Source organism: Eschscholzia californica, unplaced genomic scaffold (assembly GCF_041429995.1).
Source record: "Eschscholzia californica isolate CP2 unplaced genomic scaffold, dmEscCali1.0.p SCAF_4, whole genome shotgun sequence".
NCBI lineage: Eukaryota > Viridiplantae > Streptophyta > Magnoliopsida > Ranunculales > Papaveraceae > Eschscholzia > Eschscholzia californica.
The window spans coordinates 12,253,791-12,266,089 of NW_028238461.1; the positions used below are offsets into that span (position 1 = coordinate 12,253,791).

General features: G+C 36.4%; 3 protein-coding genes across 3 annotated transcripts; all 3 read left to right on the forward strand.

Annotated features, from left to right (window-relative positions):
• The first annotated feature begins 674 nt into the window (after window positions 1–674).
• On the forward strand, window positions 675–3,567 carry LOC147542774 (LIM domain-containing protein WLIM1-like). Its single transcript, XM_086674142.1, has 5 exons — window positions 675–1,241; window positions 2,024–2,120; window positions 2,212–2,246; window positions 2,354–2,443; window positions 3,055–3,567. The coding sequence occupies exons 1-5, from the start codon at window positions 1,104–1,106 to the stop codon at window positions 3,256–3,258; spliced, it is 564 nt and encodes a 187-aa protein (XP_086530268.1). The 5' UTR covers window positions 675–1,103; the 3' UTR covers window positions 3,259–3,567.
• Window positions 3,568–4,219: 652 nt separating this feature from the next.
• POL{LAMBDA} (DNA polymerase lambda (POLL)) lies at window positions 4,220–9,033 on the forward strand. The gene is made up of 14 exons (XM_086674141.1): window positions 4,220–4,528; window positions 5,231–5,368; window positions 5,785–6,138; window positions 6,243–6,312; window positions 6,418–6,548; window positions 6,677–6,739; window positions 7,155–7,334; window positions 7,443–7,496; window positions 7,612–7,700; window positions 7,812–7,902; window positions 8,075–8,155; window positions 8,299–8,366; window positions 8,637–8,721; window positions 8,808–9,033. The coding sequence occupies exons 1-14, from the start codon at window positions 4,406–4,408 to the stop codon at window positions 8,904–8,906; spliced, it is 1,626 nt and encodes a 541-aa protein (XP_086530267.1). The 5' UTR covers window positions 4,220–4,405; the 3' UTR covers window positions 8,907–9,033.
• Window positions 9,034–10,399: 1,366 nt separating this feature from the next.
• On the forward strand, window positions 10,400–12,271 carry PRIN2 (Serine/Threonine-kinase). Its single transcript, XM_086674143.1, has 3 exons — window positions 10,400–10,767; window positions 10,962–11,057; window positions 11,893–12,271. The coding sequence occupies exons 1-3, from the start codon at window positions 10,498–10,500 to the stop codon at window positions 12,094–12,096; spliced, it is 570 nt and encodes a 189-aa protein (XP_086530269.1). The 5' UTR covers window positions 10,400–10,497; the 3' UTR covers window positions 12,097–12,271.
• Window positions 12,272–12,299: the final 28 nt, after the last annotated feature.

Consider the following 12,299-nt stretch of genomic DNA (forward strand, 5'->3'; position numbering starts at 1 on the left):
AGAACATACCCGATCTGGTCTGTTCTTCAACAGACCCGATCTGGTCTGTTCTTCAACAGACCCGATCTGGTCTATTCTTCAACAGACCGGAACTGGTCTGTTGAAGACTTCAACAGACCAGATCGGTCTGTTGAAGAACAGACCAGATCGGGTCTGTTCTTCAACAGACCCGTACTCCGGCGAAGGGAACCCCCTTCGCCGGAGTTTTTAGAGAGAGAGAGGGAGATGAGAGTAAAAGAAAAATTTTTTTTTTTTTTTTTTTTTAGGTTGAAGGTCGCCGGCCGGAAAATTTTCCGGCCGGCGACCTTCATCGGAGAAGAGAGAGAGAGGTGAGGTGGAAAGAGAGAGAGGTGAGTTGGAGAGAGAGAAAGATGATTTGGGAAGAGAGGTGAGGTGGAGAGAGATAAGTGGTAGAGAGGGAAGTGAGGTGGAATTATGTTTGTTTTTTTATTTTATTTTGAAAAAAAATTTAAAGGAAGGGTAGTTAAGACATTTCCATGAAAATAGGGGGCCATATTTGAATTTACGAAAAAAAAGGGGGCCATAAAGGAAGCTGGTCACAAAGTAGGGGGCCATATAGGAATTAACTCATTAGAAAAACAAATGTAATTTAATTTGTGTCAAATAACAAATAAGATTACCATATAAAGATATTTATTCTAATACCAATAAGTAGAAATATGGTAATCTCATTGAAAAAAAAGTAGAAATATGGTGGTATTTGTTTTTTATTTCCTCAAGTGAGTCAGATTTCAGATCTGACTTAGAAAAAAATCACCTTATTAGTTAAAAGTTATTTGAAAGTTACAGTAGCCGTTAAAAAGAAAATTTAATTTTTTTTTTTTTTTTCCCTTATTATTGGTTGAAAATTGAAGTTTCTTGTGAGCTGGAAAATTAGCAGACAGACAGATAGATAGACTGATTCCCCTTTTTCTCCCTTCTCTTTATACATTTTCAACCATTTCTATCCCCTTCTTCTTCTTCTTCTACTTGTCTTTCTTTCTTTCTTTCTGTTCAGAAAAGGATAAATCTTTCTGGGTCATCTTTGAATTAGTCATTGAGAGAGAGAGAGAGAAAGTAGAGAGAGAGAGATCTGAAAGGAGATGGCTATGTTTGCAGGAACAACCCAAAAATGCAAGGCATGTGAGAAAACAGTGTACTTGGTTGATCAACTCACAGCTGATAACAAAGTCTTTCACAAAGCTTGTTTTAGATGTCATCACTGTAAGGGTACTCTCAAGGTATCATTTTCTCTCTCTCTCTCTCTCTCTCTCTCTCTCTCTAGATGTATAGCCAGTGACCAACACCACCCCAGTTGTTGCCTTGTTTCTTTCTTAATATCTGATTTGGGTTCATTTAGTTGTTAATAAATTACCTACTTACTTTTGGAAATTGTATATTTGTGGGGGGATTTGATTCAATTTGAGAAATTTTTTCTCTTTTTTTTTCTTTCCCTTAGTTTAAATGCCTTGTTTTGTTGTTTTTGGTGATGATCTTCTTCAATCAATATGATTTCTCATGTTCTTGGATTACTTTTATTATGGATCGGATAATGGATAGTAATGAAACTGTGATCTATGACTATTCCTATGGTTTTTTGGTCTCTTTAATTAAATTTCAAGGGTTTTATTCAAATCTATTCTGTTTCTTCACTTGCTTTCAATTTTGGGTATTTTCTTTTACCCTAACCTCATGATTTTTGCTTGCCATGTTCAATACTCTGAAGGATTTTGATTGAGATCTTGTTCATGGTTCAATTTTGTCTGAGTTGGTTGGATCATTAAGCAACTTAACTTGATTGATATTGGTAAAACCTATTGTCTTTTAATGAGTGTCGAATCCGTTGTCTGAAATAACCTGAAATGACTATTCACTATTGTGATATGAACAAACCAATTAGACTCATTGACTTAGATTTAGACAAGTTAGAGTGAGGCGAGTCAGATGCAGACATTCAAAAGAAACCAATACCACTGAAGTTAGCATGTTGCTACTTCGTTTCTAATACTCATTCTTTATGCAGCTTAGCAATTTTTCGTCCTTCGAAGGTGTTCTATATTGCAGGCCTCACTTCGATCAATTGTTTAAGATGACAGGAAGTTTGGACAAAAGTTTCGAAAGTGAGTGGTGGTTTGTTAGTAGCTCTCCTCCTTCATCTTCTTCTTTTTGGTAAACGAATTTTAACCTAATATCGGTTTTTCTTCCCTTTAGGTACTCCTAAAGTCTTCAACAGATCAGCTGATCAGGTACTCATATGCATGAAGAACAAAAACTTATAATATTGTTTTCGTAGTTGTTTCTTGAGTTGAATTGCGTTGCCATTTTTCTGATATGGTTGGATTGAATTTCATAGGCCCCTGTCAACAGCAGAGTTTCGAATATGTTTGCTGGAACTCAAGACAAGTGTGTTGCTTGCAAGAAAACTGTCTACCCCATCGAGAAGGTAAATCTTCTTCTTATATTCGTAAATTGTGATAGTCCCACGTCGCTTAGGAGAGCGTTCAGACCCCGTACCCATGGATGTGGGTCTAGGTGTTAAAAGCAGGGACAATATCGATAATTACTAAAGCTTGGGGCGTTACAAATGGTATCAGAGCTGAGGACAACTCGTCCTCAAGGGTTGGGCATGTGTGATTGTAATGTCCCACATCGCTTGTGAGAGCAACGAGAGCCGCGAGATATAGGTGCATGCTCAAGCTTAGTTAGTGTCGGTGCCTTTTGGCTAGGCTGAGTCATGGACAGGAACCAAACCCTGTATCTATGGACGTGGATTTGGGTGTCAGAAGTGGGGACAATATGGATAACTTCTAAGGCTTGGGAGTTACAAAATAATACATCATATTTACTCCTATTTGAGTTTTGCTTTCTGTCCCAAAATAACCATGTCGTCTACACCTTAACTTCTGTTATGCTACTAAAAATCAATGGAACACAAGTATCCTATTATCTTCGAAGTTCTCCTTAATGTAGCTAAATGCAAATACTCAACTGCCCGTCGCCCTTTCCTCTCTCTCTCAAGCATCAATCAGTTTCTCGATTTTGTTGCTTTTGCAGGTAACAGTAGACAGCACATCATATCACAGGCCCTGCTTTAAGTGTTCATATGGAGGTTGTGTGATTAGCCCATCTAACTACATAGCTCATGAGCACAAACTCTATTGTAGGCATCACCATACTCAGCTTTTCAAGGAGAAGGGTAACTTTAGTCAGCTTGGAAATCAAGAAGCGGTTAAAGGGGTGACTGAGAACACAGTATAGGATTAAACGAAGAGCATATTGTGGGTCAGTCAGTCTTTATATCGAAGCAGTCTGCATCAACAAAATATCATAATCGTCACTGCAATTAGGGTGTTTTGTGATCTTGAATTTGAGGCGAATATGTGAAGATAATATAGAGAGTTTATATGTTTTATGTTGTTGAGGGATTGTGTAACTTTTGTCTGTGGTGCTTGAATTTGTTTTTTCTTCTTTTTCTTGTATGGTGTGAGAAGCTTCAATAAATAAGTATGAGTCACTGTAGATGTATTCTGTTAATTACGAATAATAAGCGTGCAAGCGTTCAGTTGAGGTTTCGTGTGGTTTGAGTTTCTTTGAATGTTTAGACTGCTATTTTGCAAGAATTTTGCTGTAATTTGATTTGGGTTCTCTGTGGGTTGATCAAGAAACACCATTGCGAAATCTAGTTCTTTTAGCGTACGAGGTTGCACCATAAATCCGTCCCCACGCACGGGTCATGTACAAGTTAAGTTTGAACATACCATCGTATTTCTGTTATTTTTTTGTTACGATGGATATCTAAAGAATCGGAAAAATAGTAATGGAAGTAAACAATCACACTTTCAACAACAACAAAAAAAAGTAAACAATCACCGGAAGTACAACAAAGTATTAGCGAGTTATGTGGTTCAGTCATCAAACCCACTCCGCGGTGATTATTCATGTGATGATTTTTATTGTGTATGAAGAATAAGATTACAAAGATTTATCAATGAATTTTGTATATGTTACTCACTACAACTCTATCACTCTGACTCCACAAACTCTTTCTTAGAACCGTCTGAGAATACATAATACGCCTATTATATATTGATAATTTTCTTTTATAAGATTGTCGACAAATATGAAATGTTTTCTCTAGTCGCTCACCAGGTTAGAATGTTGACTCATATTCAACTCTACAAATTCTTCCAAATCTCGAAAAAAATAAGATAAACTCCTTACATTTATAACAGACGTATGTGTCCACCAGCCTTTGGTGCAGTGGTTGGACACTTCCTCTTAAGTCCATGAAGTCGTGAGATGAAGTCTGGGTGGAAGCAGTTTGCCGGGTTGCTATTCAGCCTAGATATCGACCCATATTGGGTAATAATGAAGTAAGTAGCTAACGAAAAGAAAGCAGTTGTAAATGGCGCCTCAGAAGAGAGCGCGAAAGAAGGAGGAGATCCCTTCTTCAACGGATAAACCTGGAATTTTCGAGGGCATGATCTTCTTCTTAGTCGAAAATGGTGTTCAATCTCGAAGATTACAGGTTTTTCTTCCTTTAAATCCCCTTTCCCGCCATGTAAAACCAGGTTTTCATATTCAAAAACTTATCTTTTTTTTTTTTTTCCATTTCCTTACTACCTTATCGTTCATTTCTCTGGGTTAATCCCCTTTTTTGATAACCATCGTTTATAAAGACCCAAAAATTGAAAACCCTAATTGCTTGTTCTCGTGAAAGTTCTAATTTTGTTTTTTGATTTTACAATTTGAACTCCAAATACAATGAGTAAATGTTACTGTGATAGCTGTAATTCCTAATCATGTGATTTTCCCCTAGTGGAAGTGCTTTTCTTTGAAGTAGCTGATCAGCTATTCAATATCCATTTATGCACTATCTGTTTTTGTTTAATTTGATGGGAATGACCCATTTCTTCAGTATGTTCAATTTGGTATGTTCAGTATCAATATTGTCCTCACTTTTGACACCCAAGCCTTACGTATAAGGGGTTTTGTTCGCGGCGGAAACTCCACGAGCCCGCCCGAAGGCCTCGATGTTACTAGCTTAGCACCTATAGCCTATGCTCTGGATACTCTCCCCAATCTAATCGATGTGGGACTATCACATCTCCCCACCGTTGTGAACATATCGGTAACTGCTAAGGCTCAGGTCGTTATAGAAACAACTTCATGATTTTGTTATTTTTTCCACATTATCATTTCACTTGATTTGCTGGTTCTTGTTGTTCAGATTTGGAAGCAAAAGTTGGTACAAATGGGAGCTAAAATTGTGGATCATTTCTCCGAGAAGGTTACTCATATTTTAGCTATGAACTCAAAAGCACTACTAGGAAAAGTAGATGAGAAACATTTGAAGCGCTTTAACGGAGTAAGTCCCCTCCTCGTTCACAATGTATATATTAGCAATATCTCACATTGCCTAGGCATTGAAATTTTCATAGTGGATAATCCTTTGCCTCTTCCTCTTGCAAATCGGTTTTCAAGGAGAGTTAGCCCTCTGGGCCCCAACACGGTATCAAATGGCTCGAGACTTGTAACCTTAGGCCTGCGAGGAGGGGAAGGGCCAATCGATCCAGGCCTAGTGTTGAAGGGAGGTATTAGTATCATCCCGCATCGGAGTAACAAAATTTGTATAGTAGATAAGCCTTAAGCAATCCTTTCCTTGCAAGCCGGTTTTCAAAGAGAGTTAGGCCCGATGGGCTTTAACAACATAAACAGAAAGCCTCTGGGGAAATAATCCATTCTGATCTTTTTTAATAACTAAAAAACCTTGTATATTTTCAGAGAATGCTTATTTACCAGTGGTTAGAGGACAGCTTGAAATTAGGAGAGAAGATGTCTGAAGAATCATACAATCTAAATGCAGACGATGAACGTGTCAATGAAGTGGCTAAATCCCAAAGCTCTAGATCTGAAGGCTACCGATCTGATGATAATACGGCATCGAATGGCAAAAAGGCCAGACTTTCGTCCGAGGGTTTAAAAATTGGGAGTGAAAATAGTCGGGAGAAGAACACAAGTAATAGTGAAAACGAAGCGGAGAATTCTCATGGAGGCTCTTTTGATGCTAACCGGAACAATTATACTTCCAGTCCTGAAACTTCTAGTCAGAGTAAACCGAATACTTCTAGTACCGATGTAAGTTTCAGTACCTTTTGATTTATCCGTGTTAAAGTTTTCGAACTAGATGAAGATTGCATTTTAGGAATTAAGATTTTGCTGATTAAGTAACCAAATCGCAGCCATACAGTCCACCTGATTTAAATAGGAACATCACTGAGATATTTGGGAAGCTTATCAATATATATAGAGGTGAGAGTGCAATTTGGCTTGATTTAATTTTCCTTCTGTTCCTAATCCATACTACATTTTGTTTCTCTCGGACTTGATATACTGTCGTTGTTTTCGTCTGAACAGCACTAGGAGATGATCGGAGGTCGTTTAGCTATTACAAGGCTATTCCAGTGATCGAAAAGTTACCTTTTAAAATCGAAAGTGTGGACCAGGTTAAACACTTGCCTTCGATTGGAAAATCGATGCAGGATCATGTAAGTGAACATATTTCCTGTTATGTAATTTACATTTTACATCTAATAATTATTTTCATCTTTAAAATAAAACAATTGGTTTGCCGCATTTTGAAAGAACAAACTGAGGGAATTATACTTCTTTGCAGATTCATGAGATTGTGACCACTGGGAAACTATCAAAGTTAGAGCATTTTGAGACAGATGAAAAGGTATTGTATTTTCAGTTCAACGTTTTATGTGTTTAATACATTTTAATGTTGTTGTTTTCCTTTCTTGTATGGAATATCTCATCACTTATATGAATATTATTTTGCCGATTATCATCTCACAATTAAAATGAGCTAGTTTATCTTAAACAAGGATCTTCTGCCAAATTTTGTTGTTTAAGTGTTAAATATGGAGTTGAACAATGAAATCATAGCACACAGTTTGGATTTTTATCCTTTTTGGTTTACTGGCTAAGGCTTGTATATTACAAGTAGAGAGTGATGGACTAGGCTAGAAAATCTTGAAGGTTGTGCCTTCAACTCAAATGTGGCTAAGCGTTGAGGTCTTCTATACAACTTCTATGCACAACTATGTTATCTAATTTACTTTTATATGCTTTTTTTCTAAATTGTGAAGGTAAAGACTATTAATCTATTTGGGGAAGTTTGGGGTATTGGTCCAGCCACAGCTCAGAAACTGTATGAGAAAGGTCACCGCACATTGAATGATCTGAAGAACGATGATTCATTAACAAGTGCCCAGAGGATAGGATTGAAATATTTTGATGACATCAGGAAAAGGATTCCACGTGATGAGGTCGGATATATTTTCCATTTTATTTGAACTTTGAAGCTTTACTTCAATTTTATCGACATTTCTAAGGTTCTTTAAGATTTAACATTTAGTGCTTTTATTAATCCCTAGGTTCAAGAGATGGAGATTCTCTTACAGAAAGCCGGAGAAGAAGTTTTGCCTGGGGTAAGCATAATAAACATCGTTTATTTTTCTAATGTGTCAAGAAAATCCCCAAAACTTACGAGTCCAGAAAATAACCGACATGTAGTGATCTCATTTGCTTTCTCGATACTTCTAGGTAAGTGTTGTATGCGGAGGATCATTTAGACGTGGAAAAGCTACCTGTGGGGATATGGACATTGTAATTACCCATCCTGATGGAATTAGGTCGGAATTGCTTGTGGTGATATGAACCTTTTTGCACTTCTTCTTTTCCGTGTCGGTTCTTCTTTTTGCGATAGGTATATAAAGGCTAACCCCCTTGACTTATATCTACAGCCATAAAGGGTTTCTCGCTAAATACGTAAAGCATCTGAAGGATATCAAGTTTTTAAGAGAGGATTTGATCTTTAGCACTCACAGCGAAGAGGTATTAGTTCTTTCTCTCTTTATTACATTTGAATCTCATTCAATTAGCAGCGTCACAAAAGTTCTTAGCGGAAGCTCTCATCGGCTTTCATATATATATATATATACACAACTCTTTCCACTTTATACGATTATATCCAATATTTGCTTGAAATATTTTATCACACACACAGGGTACTGACTCTGGGGTTGACACATATTTTGGTCTTTGCACTTATCCCGGTCGAGAAACGAGGCATCGAATTGACTTTAAGGTTTGATGATGGTTTTTACTTTTTCAAAAAGAAGTTGCTACATACCAATCTCATCTCGTTACTTTATTGATGCAAAACAAAGTTACAAATCGTTATTTAGTTTTAATCATCTACTGAATTGTGATGCTGAGTTGTATTTCTAGGTGTACCCGAGGGATATATATGCGTTTGGACTAATAGCATGGACGGGAAATGATGTTCTAAATAGGAGGTTCGTACGTTTTTTCTTCATCATTACCTATTAGATGATATCCACTTAAATCATTTGAAAGAAGAATATGAAAATATAAATTACAGAGAACTATCAAGTTCGATAATGAATACTCAACCCTTGATCGTGTAATGAGCATGGACTAGTTAACACGATTAGAAGTAGTTCAATCACTTGTATCAATAGTCGTAGACAACGATAACATCAATTCCTTTTTTGGGCAAAACCATTAGGAAGTTGACATTTCTTGATGACTTTTGGTGGGTTTAGGTTGAGGATTCTTGCTGATTCGAAAGGCTACCGACTAGATGATACAGGACTATTTCTAGCTACTCAGAGTTCAGACGGGAAACGGGTAATATGAACAACTACTATAGAGTAAATAAGTTCTTTTTTTACCTAATGGCACTAAACTTTAGTTTCTTGCCATGTTAATTTCAGGGTTCAAAGGCCACAAGAAGTCTGAATCTTAAGACAGAGAAGGAGGTGTTTGAGTTTTTAGGGTTTCCTTGGCTTGAACCACATGAAAGAAATTTGTAAATAAGACCTCTAAATCTGTTCTTTATCTTTTGTAGAAGCACAAATTTGTAAAATAGTAAATTATTCCAGTTTTGTAGTTATGTAGTGAACTGTGAACACTTTTCATAGTGAAAATTTTGATTTCATCTCTCTTAGCTTTTGAATTTGATTTCAATGAATTAAACTTGAAATCTGACTTGAAGTCTGTATTAGTGCAAATTAGATTGCGAACTCTTTATTTTTGTCGGGACACATGATGTTTAACTATCTCGAAAAAGGCTTGTTCGAGTGGATTGTGGGTCTATTTGATTCACACAAGTCCGATTTAGACGAGTCAGATTCAGTTGTGGCGTCCCAAGCTTTATCAGTTATCGATATTGTCTCCGTTTTTACATTCCCAGGTCCAAATTCACAGGCACGGAGTTTTGTTCTTGGCAAAGGCTGCACGAACCCACCCAAAAGACCTTGTACTTACTAAGCTTGAGCGTACACCTATAGCACTTCAGCCACACTCGCGAGCGGTGTGCAATGACTATTACAATCCCCACTCTCGGTGAAGAGTCGTCGCTCCGATACACAGGGAAAAAAAACAACACTTGAACCGGTCTAGTATCCAATAGGGTAGTGCTCGACCCGGTTCATATCTGGTTCCAATGATCAAAATGGTTCCCAAGTTCAGAGGCGGGACAGCGGTTCAGCTCTTAAAAGGGCCGGTAATTATAAGGCCCAAAATGGGAAAGTTAAAGAGAATCAGGCCCAATACTAAATAATAATGAGGAAAAAACCCAGTAGGTAAAAATACAATTTTACCCTCTAAAATGAAATTTTCCGCCCAAATCAATGTCAAAAAAAATTTTGAACAATTATTGGTTTGCTCTCGACAATTTTGTAAATTTCTGAACAAATCTTAGTTTGTCTCAACAATTTATAAATTTGTGAACAAATTCGTTTTTGCTTAGACATTGTTTTGCCAAAATATTTCGCATTTTTTTCTTTTGCATTTTACATAGACAAATTAACACAAACATTTTGGCTACAACATTTTTCAATTTGTCTTGTGAAAAAATAAATGGTTACCGCATTTTTTGTTTTGCTTTCGACATAAATATAAAGACTAAAGCATTTTTTTTATTTGACTTTTACAAAAATTAAAATGTTATGCATATTATCCTTTGTATTTAACAAATACGTTAACGAACAAATAATATTTTGACTAATACATTATATATGTTGTTAAGAACATAATTATATATGACGCCAACATTTTATAATAAGTCGGGACGTTATTATAGATATTGTCAACATTTTATAACAACACAATGATATATGTTGTCAACATATAAGGATAAAAATGGAATTATGAAAAAAATATGTTGTATTGTTAACAACATAATTACATATCTTGTGAAGATTTTGAAAAATGTTCAAAAAATGGGTTTTTTTGACATTATTATTTTTGAGTGGGTTTTTTTCTTATTAGGGTCTAGATTTTTGGGTTTTTCACTCATTTTTTCCTCTTAAAAACGTTCTCACTCCCTGTTTTAAAGAAAAGTTTCAAGTTTCAGATAAGAGAAATCTAGAGAGAGAAAGTATAATCTAGAGAGAGAGAGAGATGGCATGGTGTAAATCTATATCATTATCTACTAACCCTTTCCCTTCAAATCAATCTCTAACTTCTCTAAACTCTTCTTCTTCATCATCTCTTTGCCTTCTTTCATTTTCCTCTAAACCCTCTTCTTCATCATCATCATCTTTCCCTTTAACACTAGAAAGAACACCATCACCTTCCCTTCTATTCTCTCACTTCTCTTCAAACAAAAACCAGATTTGTAGAGCAGCTGAATACAAATTCCCTGACCCCATTCCCGATTTTGCAGAAGCTGTGAGTACTCCATCCCTTTCTCTCTCTCTATTCTCAGTCATTTTATCCTCTTGTTTCTCTCTCTAAAACTGAACTGTTGAAAACCCATGAAACCCATTACTTAATTTTATGGAAAAACTTCAAATTGTTAATACCCAGTAATCCAAATTTTCTTTCCTTACAATTTACTTAGATATTTTGATTATGGGTTTCAGGAGACAGAGAAATTTAGGGCTCATCTTGTTAAGAAGCTCTCAAAGAAGGATATTTATGGAGATTCTATTCAAGAAGTTGTTGGAATCTGTACAGAGGTATTTATTATTATTATCTTCTCTTCCTAATTGCTTTACCCTAATCTTCAACTACTTGAGAAAGGTTTGATATTTTTGGTGTTATATTGCATAAATTATGGAACTTTTTGTGGTTCTGATAGAGTTTAAGTTATGATAAACTTGGGATTATGGATGAGTTTTACTTCACTATTTGGTTTGGCTAGGATTAGAATTGGTAGAGATTGATTGTGTCTGTAGATTATTTGATTGACGATTCCAAGGGAAAGGGAATCATAAACTCAAACCCCATGGGTTTCGAAATCCTCTTTTCGAAATGCCATGTTTGGCGAGCAGAATGGAACTGCGTAATGGTGTTAGTTGCACATGAATGCATCAGGAATAACGTTCGGAGGGGAAATGATGTTCTCCTCAAGGGTGGATCACAAACCTAGGGGGTGGGTGGGTTTGCGATTTCCCTTGGAATCGTTAATCAAATAATCTATAGACAATTTATTTCTATCAATATCCTGACCATACCAAACAATAAAGTAGGTATTGTGATTACCAGGAATCACATTTCGACATTGCTATTCTTAGTAATCGTATTCATTTCCCCGTGCAAATGTGACCTGAGGTATTACGATTACCAGGAGTAACATTATGAGATTGCTATTCTTAATAATCGCATTTCTTTCGCGCATGTCAAACATGCACGGAGAATCCTGTTCTGTTTATGATGAATTACCTGTTAATCATCGCATTTCGTTGTGGAAAGAGTAAACTACGCAGAAATGTTACGAAAATGGCTTGAGGCTTTCCTTTATCTTTAGAGTAGTTACTTGCTGAATGTTATTCCTCAATTTGATGTGAATAGATCTTCAACACTTTTCTGCACACCGAGTATGGAGGTCCAGGAACACTTTTAGTCATTCCTTTTATCGACATGGCTGATACTTTGACAGAAAGGGGACTACCGGGGGCTCCTCAAGCTGCTCGTGCATCAATTGTTTGGGCTCAGAAATACGTCGACAAAGACTGGAAGGAATGGACTGGTGATGGCGATAGTGACGATAATTAATTGAAACAATAAGGGCAATCCTTCCCCCTAAGTTTTGTAGTTTCAGAGTTTAGTCATGCTATTACTAGAGCATTTTGATGCACCAGATGAACTTATCATGGAAAATTTAAATGTATTCTATCGTGTTAAGATATTTCTTATGAGGTTAATGAAACTTTATTAGGTTTTCAGTAAACCATTTCGTAGTCTAAATTCTCTCTCTC